Source organism: Hemicordylus capensis, chromosome 1 (assembly GCF_027244095.1).
Source record: "Hemicordylus capensis ecotype Gifberg chromosome 1, rHemCap1.1.pri, whole genome shotgun sequence".
Lineage (NCBI taxonomy): Eukaryota > Metazoa > Chordata > Lepidosauria > Squamata > Cordylidae > Hemicordylus > Hemicordylus capensis.
The window spans coordinates 126,804,035-126,823,090 of NC_069657.1; the positions used below are offsets into that span (position 1 = coordinate 126,804,035).

At 44.3% G+C, this 19,056-nt stretch overlaps 1 protein-coding gene across 4 annotated transcripts in view; it reads left to right on the top strand.

The window, feature by feature from the left end:
• Positions 1-19,056, top strand: part of NAP1L4 (nucleosome assembly protein 1 like 4) — a 116,567-nt gene that overhangs the window by 32,509 nt on the left and 65,002 nt on the right. For all 4 annotated transcript variants that reach the window (XR_008313708.1, XM_053285493.1, XM_053285494.1 and 1 more), the window contains exons 4-5: positions 4,796-4,895; positions 13,764-13,905. Coding sequence is in view for 3 of the 4 variants with exons in the window: in XM_053285493.1 (XP_053141468.1) it covers positions 4,796-4,895; positions 13,764-13,905 (242 nt within the window). In the remaining variant the exon portion in view is untranslated. The remainder of the gene's footprint in view (positions 1-4,795; positions 4,896-13,763; positions 13,906-19,056) is intronic.

Here is a 19,056-nt window from a genome sequence, read left to right on the forward strand (position 1 = left end):
TGGGTGTGTATTTTATTGCTTCTTTGGAGAAGATAACTAATTCCGTATCATTGCAGAGAAAAACTAAGAGCCTCTTGCTACTTTCCAGGTGTCGCATAAGCATCAAGGATATACAGTGTAGTGTCCTTGATGACTACACCCCTGGTCTGTATGTTTTGGGTTTTTTCTTCCAGAGTTCTGGCAAATCATGAAAGTGTTTAGGAAGTGAGATAAAACCTTTATATTCAGAGCTATATATGTGTAGGAAAGGACCTTTAGTACTAGCTTCAAAGTAAGACATCTGTTTTGATAAAATATTTGATTAAATATTTGTTAGATGTCCTGGGCCTTCAGAAAGTGTTAAAATTCAAATAAATGCAGCCTAAGTTGCAGTAACAATAAGGGAACTTTGTTAACTCTTTGGTCATGGATTTCATGCTTCTGAAAGCAAGAGCCTAATTTTCATACCATCTTACTTTTTTGTTAGCAGCTTTTATCATTTGAATATCTCTCTTGTCAGTTAGATCCAGTGTTGCTTTTGGAGTAATGTACAGTATTGTAGGAATTACAGATAACACTTCCTCAATTTGAATATTTAGAATTGCTGCCAAAATAAATGCCTAAATGTCAGGGCTGCAATTAAGGAGCATTAGATTTATTAATTATCAGACTTGTAATCTATTTAATTGATACAAAAATTTGTATATGAATATAATATATTTAAAATTCAGCAAAAAAATTGATACTTTTATCCTTACTTTCCAAGTAAGGCTTTTTAAAGGCTGTTAAAAGCTCCCCCACCCCAAAATACACCACCAGAAATGAAGAAAAAAAGTCTTCTATCTAGACAGGGTGGATTTGATTTAAATCAAACTGATTTAATTCACGATTTAAATCACGATTTAAATCACTAGTCAGTAAGGCTTGATTTAAATCATAGTTTTCTACATAAAGACTAATTCTTGCTGGTATAACTTTAATATGCAAGTAGATGAAGATTTTTAGAATAACAACTTTTCATATTAGGTTTTTTATCCCCAGTTTAATAGGTTAATCATTCATATTTGGACAACTTTTCTGTTGTACTTAGGAAGGAGAAAAATAATCATTACCTTAATAATAACAATTTAAATAGATTTATTCAACTGAAACAATAACATTACAGCATATGTTATTTGCTTAAACAAACATCCATGTTTGTTAACTAATTTGGCTAAACAAAATATATATATATATTGAGAAACTTAGACTGTCAGCCCAGCCTACACATGAAAAACTTAAATACTGTCCTCTGTAGCTCACTCGTCATCTTCATCTTCTTCTTTGTTCATAATCTGGAAAAGAAAAACAAGCTTTCCTGCTTTATCGGGTCCCAAACAATTTCTCAATTTAGAATGAATGAGTCCAAAGGAAGAGAATATTCTTTCAACGCCTGCAGAAGAAGCTACTGCTGTTAAAAGTGAAATCATTACTTGAACAGTCTCTAAATCCAAGTGCTTAAGTGACTTCCACCAGTTCACTGGTGTGACTTTCTTTAAAATATTTTCAGCAAACATATATTTCTTGAATGGTTCCCCCTTAGCTTTGAAGTTTATTATAGTTGGCATTACAGATGGATGATTGCTGGATACCCATGTCATAGCTAACTCCTCTTCCTCAGCACTTAAGTTTTGACCCTGGTACTGGATATTGACAATATTTGCCAAAAAATGAGCTGGAGACAGTACTTGTCCCATTCGTTTTTTTAATGCTTGTAATTTAATTCTGTCCATGTGTAGTTCTGTTTTTAAGTGTTCACTCAATTCCTTCCAAATTTCAACAGCATCAGCAATAAAACAGCTATTTTTCTGTATTTTGTTTAAAGATTCAGAGATGGGTTTCAGGATGCTCAGCATATGTTCAACATTTCTCTTAAGCCCAATGTTGAGGATTTTGGCCGTGACAGTGCCATCTATTTTATCTCGATTTTGTTCACAAACTGTCATCAGAATAGGCCAGTTCTTGATATACTGCTCAAAACAGTCCACCACAGAGTTCCATCTAACATCTTGTGGGAGCGTTAGCTTGGTTCCACCCATCCTTTTCAGAGCTGCTGCAGCAAAGTGATTGTTACGGAAGTATTTAGCAATTTCAACAGCATTAGTCTTTATTTCTGGAACACTTAAGTCTTTGGCTAAGAGGTGCAGCAAATGAGCACTGCAACCATTTGTTATTAGCTTTGTATTCCCTTCCTGCTCTTCTAAATTTCTTCTCATCTTGGATACATTTGCAGCATTGTCTGTGACCAAACTGCGTACTAGACATTTGAATTTTTGTTCACATGTTATTATAGCTTTTACTGCCACTTCTTGTAGGTATTCTGCGGTGTGTGCATTTCCTGACATATCAATTGTTTGTGCAAGGAAGACTTTCCCTTCTTCTGTTGTTATACAAGCACATACAATAGGATCATTGTGGACATTACTCCACCCATCAATACTTAGGTTAACAATTCTACCCTCCAGAGCTGTTGCACATTGCTCCATTTCTCTGTCATACACTTTATCCAGCAGTTTCCCTGCAACATCTGCTCTGCTGGGTGGACTGTATCCTGGTCTCAGTGACTGAACCATATTAATGAAATGTGGGTTCTCAGTCAGACGGAAAGAAGAGTTCGTTGCATAAACAAACTGGGCAATTTTTTCATCAATTAACTCTTTTTCTAATCTGCTAGTTTTTATCACAAACTTATCTATGGTGGTTCCAGGAGGGAAGGATTTTTTCTTTTCTTTTAGGTGATAGTATTGTGGCTGTGGGTGTCTGATGATGATGCTAATGAAGCACTATCCTGGATGGATAACTCTGAAACTGTAGAACAGGAGGATGGTGATCTTGAAGGTGGATAGTTTCCAGAATCCATGAATTCCCCTAAACAAAAAAGTCAATGCTGTTATTTTATTGTTTATACAATCTCTGCTTATTGTACACAGCACTGCCCCAAAAGGAATATTTGCTTTTCTTCATAACTGTACCAAATGACAGTAACATGCAGTAATAATAAGAAATATAATTTTGCTCAAACATGACAGTTCAAGGCAGTCTTTAGAAATATTATATGATTCAATAAAAATGTTTACCAACCTGAAGATCCTGCCTGTTCAAATGTGTTTCTTTGGTCATCTTCATCACAGCACTTCTCATGATGTTGCCTCATTCGGGCCACCAGGCATTGCATTTCTTTGCTGCCATTATAGGTTTTTTCCTCCAAGGAAAGAATGTGATAAACCTCAGGTCATACACACAAAAAGATCCAAAGACTTGTCTGTCTGTGGCTATGTAGTATTGTGCTCAGAAAGTTTCACTTTCATTTTGTACTGCTTGTCTGCTTGCCCCTCCCTCCTCACACTTAGTTTCACTTTCTTCTTGTGCAGATCTATTCCACTCCAAACAATCAGAAAAATATTGTTTCTATTCTATTTCACTGAACTTCTTGAAACTTAGCACTGAAGGGGTTGATTCTGTATTCATAGGTTTGTAGAACAATAGGATTAAGGTCTTTTTCTCAACTCTGTTCATGTCATAACATTTTTGCTGTGAAGAAGAGGCATGTGATCTCTGCTGAGTCAAATTCAGTTTTGAGAACTGCAAAAGTAAACCAAGCATCTGTGATAATATCTTGTAGGCAGAGAAACTGCCCAATAATCTTACAAAAACCTCTGGAAGAGCATGACATTGTGAATGGATTAATGGAATTTATTTACCAAACATATACAGCCTTATTTATTTACCAAACATATACAGCCTTATTCTACATAATTAAAAAACTAATCTTTATTTCATGATGGAATAACCTTTGGATGGTAATATATTTTCCTCAAAAAGCATTTTATTTAAAAAAATCCGATTTAAATTTAAAAAAATCTGATTTAAATAAAAAAAAATCATTGATTTTTATCCACCCTGCTTCTAGACTTAACTTTCATTCTGCATTTAGCAATCAATCAGCTAAGGTTGCAATCCTATCCACACTCACCTAGTAGTAAGCCACATTGAACATAGTGGGACTAATTCTGGCTGAATATTTATAGGACTGAATTGCATGTCTGCAACTCTAATGAAAAGGGTATTCATTGATAATTGCTTTGTCTGTACACTCGACCATCTTGGGTGGAAAGTCCTGTACTGTGCTGTCAATAATGTTCTGGTGAGGAAGAGAACGTAGGGTGAGAAATGTGTTTGAAACGTGTGCACATGTGACTCATCCTTTTCAGATTCATCCAGCAGTGCTGCTAGTACCTGTTTCAAGTTCCACTGAGTTACTTTGAAAGAAAGGGGCAGAGGGGATAGTCACTCACAGAGAAACAGAAAGAGTAGGGTTGTCTCCTCATATTCTTACTGCAGGGGATGCAGTTGCTGCATCTCTTTGTTTGATAGCCATCCACCTTCCTAGGCATGAATATCACAGAGAAGTGGGGAGAAACAGTAATCGAGCTTCCAGTAATGCCATAGTCACTTCATGCTTGCTCTTGACTAGGCAGGAAAACAAGCCACAGCTTCGCACATTGCCTTCTTGCCCGAGCTCCTTTGAAAAGAGAGCGAGGGAAGGCAACCGTGGCATGTGTGTCATGCAGACAACTGCCATACACAGTCTGTAGCAGAGGTTGGCTCAGGGGCTAGAAGGAATTGTAAAAGGAAGGTAGGTGGTTAATTGGAGGTCCAAATTTCAATTCACCCCAGTATTTAATCAGTTTGATCAATTAAGGCTTCAGCCCTGCTAATAATGTTATAAAGTTGAATTATGTTCAGAGTAGCTTAAATTTTACTTTGTCTCTTACAGAAAAGCTAGCAGACCAAGTGATGCAGAATCCACAAGTCTTGGCAGCATTGCAGGAGCGGCTCGACAATGCACCTCACACTCCCTCCAGCTACATTGAAACGTAAGTATGAGAAACATGACTGGCTTACAAGTATGAAATAGAGGGGGGTCCACAAATAAACTCACCATTGGTGAGTGCATCTTTTCATCTGATAAAATGAATGTAGTGTGAAGATAGGGAGAGCCCCTGCCTTTCTCCAGTCTTGGAAGGAGGACAGGGGCTTTTCCTGACCTTGAGCTGAGCCTCAGAGATACTTGGATAGCAGTGATGTCATCCTGCTTTCTGAACATTTCCAAGATGTCAGAGGTGCGACCCTGTGCATCCTCAAGCCCACCTCCTCTTGAGAGCTCGCTAGTCACCCATGTTGTGAAGGATACCAGATCACCACTAAGATAAACAGGTTGCTCACCTGTAACTTTTGATATTTTGTTGATCCAGTATTCCCAACACCCACCCGACCTCCCCACTCTTCAGATGTGCTTACCTTCTCTTCTTTGACGACTCCACCTGGTCCTCCTTCCAACAGTGTCCATTCAGGAACTGTGCTAGGAACAGTGTTCCCTTTAACAGGGATTCCCAGATGTTGTTGACTACAACTACCAGCATCCCCATCTGCAGTGACTTTGGCTGGGGATGCTGGGAGTTCTAGTCAACAACACGTGGAATTCTGTGTTACAGGGAGCATTGCCTGGGAAGCATGCTGCTGCCAGGGATACAGAGTGTGCTCTGCATATGATGGGCAGAGTTTCAGAGTGCGTTGAGGAATTTGAAGTCCTTCTGCAGGGACTACTGTGCACGTGCAGAGCCCACTTGTGAATTATACCAGATCATGAAAAGGTCAAACATTACAGGTGAGCAACCTGTTTTTCTTAGGTAATTAGAACTGTGATTCTGTCCACATTTACTTGGGAGTAAGCCCCAGTGACTTCAATAGTATTGGTAAAACATATGTAAGACAAGATTATGTTGTAGAGTGTTATCCTATTTTATCAATAGTGGGATTCTCCCTCATTTCATGTTTGTATGTTGGAAATAGTGGTTGATGTTCTGACTAATGAAGCACTGGTGCAACAGAAGAATTGTTGTAGCACCAGTGCTTCTGAAGAGTTCCAGACTAAACACTTCATTGATGCTAGTGGGTGGGTGGGGAAGGAGATTTAAACGACCTCCCCCTTCTCTCGAAATGCTCTGTGTCACTCAAAAAACATTTCCCTGGGGGCTGCATGACCCTTGGGGTTATCCTTGTTTGTAGCACAGAGTACTTCTTGGGGAAGGGCTTGGTCATTGAGCTGGCAGTGGGGCCAAGTTAGTTGAACTGTTCAGAAGCACAAGTTCTTTCATTGCACCAGTGTTTTGTTAATCGGGATATCAATTGGTCATCCACACCCTTCCATTTTTTAACAGTCATTAATAGCTTTCTTTAGGTTAACAGAAGGGCATTAAATATAGTATCCAGACCAACGTTCTATCAGAAGCTTAGAGTAAGATGATGATAGCCATCCTGCTTGTCTCCAGTACTAGTCTAGAATTCTGAGATGCATCAACGTGGGGACAGATCCTTGTGTCTGCTAGGAATCTTTTACAGCTGGGGCTAGCCTCCATGTAGACGAGTGAGACACGTTTTCAGTGCAAAACACAACATTTGTTAGAACAATCAAATATACAATCTAATTAGGGAACTAAAAAAGTAAATAATGTCCTTGGGAATTTTGTAAATTAAACTCGCTTGCAAGATTATTAACGCAGAAAAAACAATGCATCCAATATAGCAGTTTAAATGAATGGGGAAACCATAGAGTTCTGGGTGGCACGATTCCTACATATTCCACTTGATGTTAGAGCTTAGCTGATAACTTTGTCAGGCTATGTGTGGATGGTTCTGAAGACAGGCAGTGGGGTTAATTGACAAGTAAAACAATGAATCAGGGAAACCAATTTATTAGAAAAGGAGGGGATAGACAAAACATGATAGTATACCGTGGCAGCAGTCTAAGTAGTCCAGGTGACTTTACTCAGCAGTGGTTAGACACTGGTTCAAAGAAAGCGGGGAGACTAAGACCTTCTGAAATTGGAAGGCCTGTCCAAATTTATGTATTTATGTATTTATTTTTACATTTTTATACTGCCTTTCGTTAAAAGAAAACCCCAAGGCGGTTTACAAAAATTAAAAACATACAGTAAAAACATCAAGCTAAAAACAGGCACAAAAACAAGACAACAGATAAAAACACACAAGAACAGCAGTAAAAGACGATTATGTAAAAGCCTGGGTAAAAAGCCAAGTCTTTAAAAGCTTTCTAAAAGCTGTGATGGAGTCCGAGGAACGAATGGCCACCGGGAGAGCATTCCAGAGTCTAGGGGCAGCAACAGAGAAGGCCCTGTCCTGAGTGCACGACAGCCGGGCCTCCCTCATTGTCGGCACCCGGAGCAGGGCCCCCCCAGATGTCCTAGTCAAGCGGGCAGCAACCCTTGGGAGCAGGCGGTCCCTCAAATACCCCAGGCCCAAACTGTTTAGGGCTTTAAAGATCAAAACCAGCACCTTGAATTGGACCCGGAAACAAAACGGCAGCCAGTGCAGATCTTTCAAAATGGGGGTGATATGTTCCCAACAGGCAGCTCCGGATAGAACCCTCGCTGCCGCGATTTGCACTAGCTGTAGTTTCCGGATATTCTTCAAGGGCAGCCCCACGTAGAGCGCGTTACAGTAATCCAGCCGCGATGTGACTAAGGCGTGGGTAACTGTGGCCAGATCTGCTTTCTCGAGAAAGGGACGCAACTGGAGCACCAGCCGAAGCCGTGCAAAGGCACCCCTGGCCACCGCCTCCACCTGAGCCTCCAAAAGCAGAGCCGGGTCCAGTAGTACCCCCAAGCTGCGTACTTGCTCCTTCAAGGGGAGTGCAACCCCATCCAGAACCGGTAAAATCTCCTCATCCCGATTGGCTCTCCTACTGACCAACAGTACCTCCGTCTTATCCAGATTCAATTTCAGTTTGTTAGCCCACATCCACCCCATCACGGCCTCCAGCCCCCGATTCAGGACATCCACCGCCTCCCTAGGATCAGATGACAAGGAGAGATAGAGCTGAGTGTCATCCGCATATTGCTGACAACTCAGTCCAAATCCCCGGATGACCTCTCCCAGCGGCTTCATGTAGATGTTAAACAGCATGGGGGACAAGACTGAACCCTGCGGGACCCCACAGGCCAACGGCCACGGGGCCGAGCAGTAGTCCCCCAGCACCACCTTCTGGACCCTCCCCTCAAGAAAGGACCGGAACCACTGCAACGCAGTGCCTCCGATTCCCATACTCGAGAGGCGGCCGAGAAGGATACCATGGTCGATGGTATCGAACGCCACCGAGAGATCCAGCAGAACCAACAGGGACGCACTCCCCCTGTCTAGTTCCCGGCGTAGGTCATCCACTAGAGCGACCAAGGCAGTCTCAGTCCCATACCCGGGGCGGAAACCAGATTGAAAAGGGTCCAGATAATCCGTATCATCCAAGACCCTCTGCAGCTGGGACGCCACCACACGCTCCATCACCTTGCCCAAGAAGGGAAGGTTAGACACAGGTCTATAATTGTCCAGGTTGGAGGGATCAAGGGAGGGCTTTTTAAATAGAGGTCTTACCACCACCTCCTTAAGGCACGATGGCATCCTGCCCTCCCTTAATGAAGCATTAACGATCACCTCCAGCCTGTCCCCTCCCTGGCAGCTTTTATTAGCCATGAAGGTCAAGGGTCAAGAGCGCATGAAGTCGCCCGCACACTGCCCAGGATCTTGTCCACATCCTCAGGCCTCACCAACTGAAAAGAATCCAAAACAATGGGACCAGATGGTACCAGAGGCACGTCTGCCGGAACTGCCAAAACTCTGGAGTCCAGGTCAGCACGGATGCAAGTGACTTTATCTGCAAAGCGACAGGCAAACCGATCACAAAGAGCCGTAGATGACTCCTCCCCCATTGTCCGGGGGGATGTGTGGAGCAATGTTTTCACCACACGAAACAGCTCTGTTTGCCTGCACTGAGCAGACACAATGGAGGCGGAGAAAAAATGTTTCTTCGCCGCCCCCACCGCCACAGCGTAGTCCCTAAAGTTGGTTCTAGCCCGTGTTCGATCGGATTCGTGACGACTCTTCCTCCAGTGTCGCTCCAGCCGTCGTCCGAGTTGCTTCATCGCCCTAAGCTCCGAGGAAAACCAAAGAGCAGAACGGAGAGGGCGCTTGGTGGCAACCGTGTCAACAGCCCGGGCCATCTCTCCATTCCAGAGATCAACCAAGGCCTCGACAGGGTCATCAGCTCTGGACACTGGAAACTCCCCGAGGGCTGTCTGAAATCCAAGCGGATCCATAAGCCTTCGGGGGCGGACCATCTTAATCGGCCCACCACCCCTGCAGAGGGCAGACGGAGCAGTCAAACTAAACCCCACCAGGTGATGATCTGTCCATGACAAGGGAGTGATCTCAAATTCCCCCACCTCCAGATCATTTATTTCCCGGTCGGAAAAAACCAGATCCAGAGTGTGTCCCGCCACGTGGGTAGGGCCCGATACCAATTGAGACAGGCCCATGGTTGCCATGGAGGCCATGAAATCCTGAGCCGCACCCACTAGGGGGGCCTCGGCGTGGACATTGAAACCCCCCAAAACAATAAGTCTGGGGGAACCCAAAGCCACCTCTGAGACCACCCCCGCCAGCTCAGGTAGGGAGACTGAAGTGCAGCGGGGTGGTCGGTACACCAACAGAATCCCCAGCCTATCTCGGAGGCCCACCCTCAAGGACAAACACTCGAAATTCTGAGATTGCCTGACCGGGCACCTGGAAACGGGGACGGTCTCTCGAAAGATGACTGCAACACCTCCTCCCCGGCCCTCGAGGCGGGGCTGCTGCATGATCTGGAAACCTGGAGGACAAAGCTGAGAGAGACCAACCCCGCCCAGCGCATCCAACCAGGTCTCCTTCACGCATACCAGGTCAGCACACTCATCCACAATCAGATCGTGGATGAGAGATGTTTTTGCGTTAACTGACCTGGCATTCAGCAGCAGCACCCTAATCCTCGAAGGAGTGTTCTCAGAGCTCCCTAGGGTCAGAGGGTTGGGAGAGGGACCGGAAAAAGGAACAGGCCTCAATTGCCTGTACCGATTTCCCCAGTAACGGCCCGCCCAACTCCCACCGCCATACCTCCCTCTGCCCGCTACCCGTGATATTGCCGCCCCCACTCCAGACCCACTTTTTCGCTCTCCCAGGCACATCTCCTGGGATGAGAACAAATGAAGAGAACAGAAAGGAACACAAACTCTGGCAAAAGAAATGCAAGGTGACAATAAGGGAGGCAAAAAAAGATCATTTGAGTAACATTTAGCCAAAAGTATCAAGGGGAATAACAAAAACTTCTTTAAATATATCAGAAGCAGGAAACCTGCCAGGGAGGCGGTTGGACCATTAGACAATGAGGGAGTGAGAGGGATTGTTAAGGAGGATATGGAGGTTGCAGAGAAGCTAAATGAGTTCTTTGTGTCTGTCTTCACGGCAGAGGATGCTGAGCATATACCTGTTCCTGAACCAGGCTTTTTAGGGATGGAGGCTAAAGAACTGAGTCAGATAAAAGTTACAAGAGATGATGTTCTAAAGTGTCTGGAAAAACTGAAAACTAACAAATCACCCATCCAACAACCCTCAAAGAACTAAATGTGAAATTGCCAACCTCCTTGCTAAAATATATAACTTATCCTTGAAATCTGGCTCTGTACCGGAGGACTGGAGAGCAGCAAATGTAACAGTGATTTTCAAAAAGGGATCCGGGAAATTACAGGCCAGTTAGCTTAACGTCCATTCCAGGAAAAATAAATGGAAAGCATCCTCAAGGATAAAATTGTAAAGCACCTAGAAGAACAAGCCCTGCTGGGAGTGAACCAGCATGGCTTCCACAAAGGTAAATCTTGCCTCACCAACCTTGTGGACTTCTTTGAGAGTGTCAACAAGTGTGTGGATCAAGGTGATCCAGTTTACAGAGTATCCCTGGACTTCCAAAAAGCTTTTGATCAAGTTCCTCATCAAAAGACTCCTGAGGAAACTTAGCGATCATGGGATAAGGAGACAAGTACATGTGTGGATTGCTAACTGGTTGAAAGACAGGAAAGAGAGGGTTGGTATAAATGGAGAGTTTTCACAATGGAGGAAAGTAAGAAGTGGGGTCCCCCAGAGATCTGTGCTGGAACCGGTGCTTTTTAATTTATTCATATATGATCTAGAAGCAGGGGTAAGTAGTGAGGTGGCCAGATTTGCAGATAATACCAAACTCTTCCGGGTAGTAAAATCCAAAACGGATTGTGAGGAGCTCCAAAAGGATCTTTCCAAACTGGGTGAGTGGACGACAAAGTGGCAAATGTAGTTCAGTGTTGGCAAGTATAAGGTGATGCACATTGGGACGAAAAACCCCAGTTTGAAGCCCCACAGCGGTAGCTGTGAAAAAGACCAATTCCATGCTAGGGATCAATAGGAAGGGGATTGAAAATAAAACTGCTAATATTATAGTGCCCTTATACAAAACTATGGTGCGACCACGCTTGGAGTACTGCATACAATTCTGGTCACCACATCTAAAAAAGGACATTTTAGAACTGGAAAAGTTGCAGAGGAGGGCAACCAAGATGATCAGGGGCCTAGAGCACCTTTCTTATGAGTCAAGGCTACAACACCTGGGGCTTTGTAGTTTAGAAAAAAGATGACTGCGTGGAGACATGATAGAGGTCTATAAAATCATGCATGGTGTGTAGAAAGTGGATAGAGAGAAATTCTTCTCCCTCTCCCACAACACTAGAACCAGGGGTCATCCCATGAAATTGATTGCCGGCAAATCTAGGACCAACAAACGGAAGTATTTTTTCACACAACACATAATCCCCTTGTGGAATTCTCTGCTACAAGATGTGGTAGCCAACAACCTGGATGGCTTTAAGAGTGGTTTAGATAACTTCATGGAGGAGAGGTCTATCAACGGCTACTAGTCGGAGGGCTATAGGCCATCTCCAGCCTCAAAGGCAGGATGCCTTGGAGTAACAGCAGGAGAGAGGGCATGCTCTCAACTCCTGCCTGTGGTTTCCAGTGGTGGCATCTGGTGGGCCACTGTGCGAAACAGGATGCTGGACTAGATGGGCCTTGGGCCTGATCCAGCAGGGCTGTTCTTGAGTTCTTATGTTAGAGATGTGGCAAACACAAGAGTGCCGTTCTCCCGAGTTGGACAGAGGTTAGTGGAGGAAGGCAGGGAGGAGATTCCAAATTGCTTCAGCAAACTTTTGGTGTAGCTGGAGAAACCTGTTTATGAACATGGATTTCCCCTATGCTAGCCACCAACTAAGACTGATATATCCAAAGGTGAATAGACACCTGATTGTTGCTCCATGCCTCCTTCACTTCTGAACACTTGTGATCAGAAAAGTTCTTACGAAGGGGTCCTTAGGGACTCTGCCTTCATTGGTAATAGAAAAGAAGTAAAAGGAGAAGGGGACAACGGGTCCCTATCTTAAAGTTGGCAATGTGTGAAGGGGCTGTATCTACATTCTCTGTGCATATCCTTCCTGGGCTGGGACGAAGAAGTTAGAGGTCTGTTTTGCAAAAGGCAACTCGTGCAATTGGGTTGAAGTTGTGATGGGGGGATCGAGTGATTTCAGCTCTTTAAGCCATAGATTGTCAAAGGGAATCTCTGGCACTCACCCACAGAGAATGCACACTCTCCCTGGGCTTTGCAATGTGGATGGTCAAAATAATGAGAATAAGTGCAGTTTTGATTCCCAGGAACAACTTCATGAACGTGGATAGATCTGTGGGTAGGTTGGCAAATTGTACCATACTGTGTTCAGAGTACTATTCTGGTGGAGTGGTTCATACCCCAAAACTGAGTGGACAAGACAAAATAATTGAATAGCATTCTCCTTTCTTTCTATTTAGAGGAGCTGAAGCAAGGGAGATTAATTTTCTTGCCAAGGGTGATGAAGCATCTTGTGCCTTGATAAATCTAGGATGTTGCTTATGCACCTGTTACATTAAAGATGTGATCTAATCACTGGTTTCTAGTCCTCGGAGTTCGAGGCTCTAGTTAATGCCATCAAGAGTAGGAAATCTCACTCAAGCTTAGGAGGTGGAAATTGTTCTGGCTGAGGAGTAGTTTCTATGATTGCATTAGTGTCTCCTTCTCTTTGGTCTTTGCTATTGCTAATTTGGATCTCAAAGTCTGCCTGGGAGATCCTCAGGCATAGTTTGGGCTAAAATGGGGGTTACCCTAACACCCCTTCTGTGCTGCTGTCCTATCCCAGCTTCTGGATACTGGTCCTTTAAAGTTGGAAGGGCCAAATCATGGACCCAGCTATAACTGCCCTGAAATAGTGAATTGCTATGGTGCCTGTGTGAGCTTTCTTTCTTGTGTTGTTGGTTCTCTTCTAGAGCACTGCGATAACCTGAACTGCCTTTTTGAATTCTAGAAGGACAAAACAAGTAGTTGAGATAGTAGATGGATTGAAATTTTTCTGTAGCCAGCAAGTGATGTTGTAAACATATGTCCCCTTCTCCTATGACATCTTGCATCATGTTGTGAGTGAATTGGGACAAAACCTCAATTCTGCAATGCTAACATTTTCAGTAAGTGTTTACTGTGAGTTTCCTTTGAATAAGCAAAGCCAATTTACATTCCCTTCTCTCTGTGAATGAGAGAGAGAGGGAGAGGTGAGTATATGGTTTTATTCCCAGTGTGTTTCATTTTCTCCATGTTGAATCTCTTCCATTCAGTCATCCAGTTTGAGGATTGCTCTTAGGTGTTTTTGTAGTAGTTTACAGTAAGAACAAGATGAAGGAAGAATGGTATTGAAAGTAGGTGAAGAACACTAGAAGTTGCTGCAATATACATTTTATTTAATTGTTTTTGTTTTTAGCTTACCAAAAGCAGTAAAAAGAAGAATTGATGCCTTGAAACAGTTACAAGTGAAATGTGCTCACATAGAAGCTAAATTTTATGAAGAAGTTCATGATTTAGAGAGAAAATATGCAGCCCTTTACCAGCCTCACTTTGATAAGGTAAGGGAAGTAGCGGGTGGCATGGAAATTACCCTGTGATGTTTTCAATTAATACTTGTAGTGAAAGTGTCTCTTTTCCTCCCTGTTATTTTAGCAATTGCTTCACTTGTAAGGGAGATTAAAACTAGACAGAGCTGTAGAGCTAAAGGGTTGTTCTCAGCTGCTGGGTGAGGACATCTCATGTAAGTTATTCTTCCCGGCATTCTCCAGAGGGCAGGACATAATCAAATTAGTCAGAGCCTTTAAGAAAGTTGGGAGGATGACTCCCAGTTCAGTTTGTCCTGCAAAGCTCCAGAGCAGTCGGCATTGCCTTGCTTTTCCTTCACCCTGTTCCTCACGTTGTTGCTTCTTCTCTCCTTCAGCCCTACTTTGACTCTTATCCCAAACTGCTCATACCTACCTCAAAGTGGGGAAGGGAAGCTTTTCCCTTCTCTCTCAGCTTCCCCTTCTTTCCTATCTCTTTCCCTGCCAATGGAGCCTAAAAGATCCAGCATCCTACATGTGCTGATGCCGAAGGGAAAGAAGTCCAAGGCCTCATTTCTGCCCGGTAATCCCCATCACCACCGTGTGATGGTGCATGCCATGGAGACCGCCCACCCCACTCCCCATGGACCACTGTGTCTTCGTTGGGCACACTAGGGGGATGGAAGGGCCACAACCCATCTTCGGGTCAACCAACAGCCCAACTCACCGCCATCCAACATGCTCAAAAGCACAATGGTTTGTATTAAGAAGTATTAATATAAATGAAATACAAGAAAAAAGCACTCCATTCCTCCACCCACAAGGAGGACAAGCGCTCTAACCGAAGGTTCAACCAACCCTTTCTTTCCTTTCGTCCACCTTTCAACCCAGAGATAGAGAAGTGAAGCCACAGCACCCTACCTGGAACAGACCCCGCTTCAATTCTAAGGCCAACAATCCAAACCCTGTCAAACATCCTGGCTTGGGAGGCCACATCTCTCGCTTTTTCCACCCCTGGGAGCCCTCCATATCAGACAGGTTGGCCCTGGACTCAATCCTGCACGGTTACAAAACAGAGTTGATAGCCCACCCCAACGACAGATTCATGCCCATGCCTCATTCAAAGTCCCACAGAAAACATTTGGCTCTGCAACAGGCAATTTCTCACCTTCTCAACATCTCAGCAGTAGAAGCAGTTCCAGTACACCAGCACCGACAGGGCATTTACTCTGTCTTGTTTACCGTGCCCAAAAGAGACGGCTCCTTCAGATCAGTACTGGATCTCAAGTACTCATCAAGTGGGTAAAGCACAGGAAATTCCGGATGGAAACGCTTCACTCCATAGCAGAGGCCCTACACCACAGAGATCTCCTAGCACCAGTCAAACTCACAGAGGCATATCTTCATGTGCCATTTCATCGGGACTTCGCCACCCTCTATGCTTCTCCTACAACGGCTGCCATTACCAGTACACGACACTCCCCCAAGAATCTTCACCAAGGTCTTGGCCCCCTTAGTGGTTCACCTAAGACTCCAAAGAATCAGTTTATTTTCTTTCCTAGTTGATCTTCTTATTCAGTCCAGTGAATCAGCGACCCAAGACATAAACACCACTCTTGCTGCCTTTTTAGAACCATGGGTTTCTAATCAACACTGCCAAAAGCCACATGATCCCCTCCGGGCAGATCCAGCACCTGGGGGTGATCATAGACACGACGCAAGACAAATTCTTCCTAACAGAAGAACGCAGACAAAATTATACTATTGACCCAACAAATACTGTCTTTCAGGGACGTTTGGGTCATGATGCTAGCACAACTCCTCGGACTGTTGGTCTCCACCATGGAAGCAGTCCCTTGGGCACGCTTCCACCTATGTTCTCTACAATGGTTTCTATTACCCCACCAGAAAGAGATTGCACAGAAATTCCAGACAAAGGTCACACTGCCTCACTCAGTCAAAACATCGCTACGTTGGTGGTTAAGCTCCTCGTACCTATCTCAGGGCAACCCTTTCTAGACTGCCCCCCCCCCGGATAATGGTCACGACGGATGCCAGCCTGTCCAGCTGGGGGGCCCATTGCCAATCTCCATTAGCCCAGGTCTCCTGGACTCCACAGGAGAAGGCCCACAGCATAAATTAGCTGGAGCTGAGAGCCGTCCGTTTGGCTCTCATAGCTTTCAAGGAGCAAATACTCTACAGGGACTTCTTGGTGCACACAGACAACATGACGGTGAAGGCACATGTAAACTGCCAAGGGGGGACCTGCTCCAAGTCTCTTCACCAAGAGGCAGTCCTACTGATGCAATGAACAGAAAAACACCTGTCCTCCATTCTGGCTCACCATGTCACCGGCTCACTCAATACACAAGCAGACTTGCTGAGTTACCAGAAACTTCACCCAACAGAATGGAGACTCGACCCCAGTATCTTCCATCGCCTCACACAAATCCTGGGTCTCCCATCAGTAGACCTCTTTGCGTCCCATCTCAACACTCATCTCCCTCACTTCTCCCGTTTCTCATGCCAACAGGTGGAAGCAGTAGATGCCATGTCGGCTCGATGGCCTAAGGAGCTACTATACGCATTCCTGCCAATCCCAGTTCTCGGTCGCCTGCTGCCCCACATCCGGTTACTGACAGCGGATGTCATTCTAGTAGCTCCCTACTGGCCACGTTGTCCATGGTTCACAGAAATCCTTCACTTGGCAGTGGACGGTCCGTGGTTTCTACCCACGACAAATGACCTTCTCAGTCAAGGCCCAGTCAAACCTGGTTCAAGCTTGCTGCCTGGCAACTAAATGCAGCATACTCAGCCGTCTTGGATACGACCAGCGAGTTCTAGATACCATACTAGCATCCAGAAGGTCTTCCACCAACAGAATGTATCAATCCACTTGGCGAGTCTTTCTCAGATGGTGTAGGCAACGCAAGCTCTGGCAATAAAATGCGGGCTTCCCGAACTTTTGCTATTCCTCAAGGATGGCCTGGATAAAGGCCTATAGGCAAACTCCATCAAACGACATGCAGCAGCCTTAGGATGATTCCTCACACCTTTCAAATAAAGAGCGGTGACGTGGTCTTCTTCCACATTTACAAGACACTACAAGCTGGATCTCATGCGGTCCTCCCAGGCTTCCTTCAGCAGGCGTGTACTCCAACATGTTCTTCCACCCCAGTAGCCAAGGTTGCCCCCTCCCAGGGTTTTTTCAGCTGTGGCATGTTCCACGTGAGATGTCCTCACCCAGCAGCTGAGAAAGGAACATTGGTCACTTACCGTGAAGGCTTCTTCTTGCTGCTAGAGTTGAGGACATCTCGATCCACCCTTGGCATTCATGGCTACTGGTCTGCATTTTCTCCTCATCTAATGTCTTTTATACCTGTTGTTTTTCTTGTTATCTTATGAACTTCTTTCTTCCTCCTAGAAGCTTGGCTTAACTAACTAAACTGGGAGGGGTCATTCTCCCAATTTTCTTAAAGGCTCTGACTGAACAGCAGTGGAGCACAATGAAGTAAGGTCAGGGAGGGGGCTAGTTTTGCTTTTCTCCATGCTCATTTTGTTACCAAAAGGTAGATGTCACTTATAGGTAAATGGAACAAATACCTTATTTACCTGAATCCATGTTCTTTGATGTTAGAAGTTGTCTTAAATTTAGAGTCCTCTTCTTTTTTGAGTAAATACAAGTACAACCTGTATTTAACCTCTATTTTTTTTAAAGGGTCATCTTAAATTTAGAGTTGTCTTCTATTTGGGTAAATATGGTAGTGTTTAACAAATATGTGCTTGCCCTAAACTTCAAGTTTCACCTAATGGATGTGTTGAACCAAAGCTAATCTTGCTGCTCTTGATAGTGCTGAACAAGGTTTCCAGTTTTGTACTTTATATAGGCTACTATTGATGACTCAGTATTTGGGTACTAGAGATGCCTTTAGAAAACTGATATTCACTTTAATTTTTGTAATGCATTATTTGTCTGATACTGGTCGACATCACACTTGAGCAATTCAGCAGATAGGCAGCTATCGTCCTGTACTTCCTTCACTTTAATTTCTCTTTTCAGAAAGAACAGTTCTGTTAAGGCCAAAGAAAAAAGGGTGGGAAAGGATGAGTTCAGATATCATATAGAAGCATGGCTTATTTTGCCTAGCTGTGGTTACGTTTTATGTCCAAATCTGTTCAAACTAAACATAGTTTATTTCAAGCAGTCTAACGACAGATTAGGTTTGACGTTGGTTTGTCAACCATGGTTTGTCATTAAAATATTGAGTGACACCCAACTCCACAATCCTGGTTTGTTTAGTTTTGCCAACACAGGATGTTTGCATACAGATAAACTTACCCAGAGCAGCCAGGAAATTTGGTCTAGGCTGAGAAGTATCTTGCTGGCTCCCGCTCAAAACAGTCACTCACCCCCAGTTTGCCTAGCAACTCATGAGATCATCTCTCCAGTCTCTGCCTAGTAACAAAGTTGCTGAAACGATTCAGCATGTCTTTTAAATGTAGAGGCTTTTAGCCAAGGCAATTAAGGACTTTTGCACAATGAACACATGAAAACAAATGCAAATAGATTGGACATCCCAGAGTAATTGAAACAAAAAACATTTGCAAAAGTGGTGGGCTGAGGGGGATGTTCCGTAAAAGAATTTTAAATCGGAGGGTTTTTAAGTCTAAATTGTTTTCCTTTAACCAATGACCTCACAGCATTCTAATGCTGATTATTGCATAGTTGCTTCACGACTGCAGATTTTTAAATGCTGGAAAGTATTATAGGTATGCTCCTCAATCAGGTACTCAGCTGAGTTGCATCTCAGATAACAGGTGTTCCTGGGCAGGGCAGTGGTGCCTATAACAGCAAGTCGCAACTTAAAGTACATTTTGGATGAAATTGGCCATGCAGGGAAGTGGAGAGGAAGTGGCTAACTATGCTTGGTGAGTGACTGTAGATGGGGAGGGGATGATTAGAACCAGAACTCCTTCTTTCCCCTTGCCAAGCATTCTGAAAGCAAGCAGACAACCCCAGAGTTTTTTGTGCTGAACTGCCATGCCCCCTTTCTCCAGCAGGGAAGAGGAGTGCATCCGACAGCGGGCTGCTCTCTCCTATTCGCTCCTAGACAGGGCCAATTAGACTTCAACACTCCCCAGAGGGCCCCCTCCTGCGAGTGGGAGGAGCATCCCCGGAGGAACCAG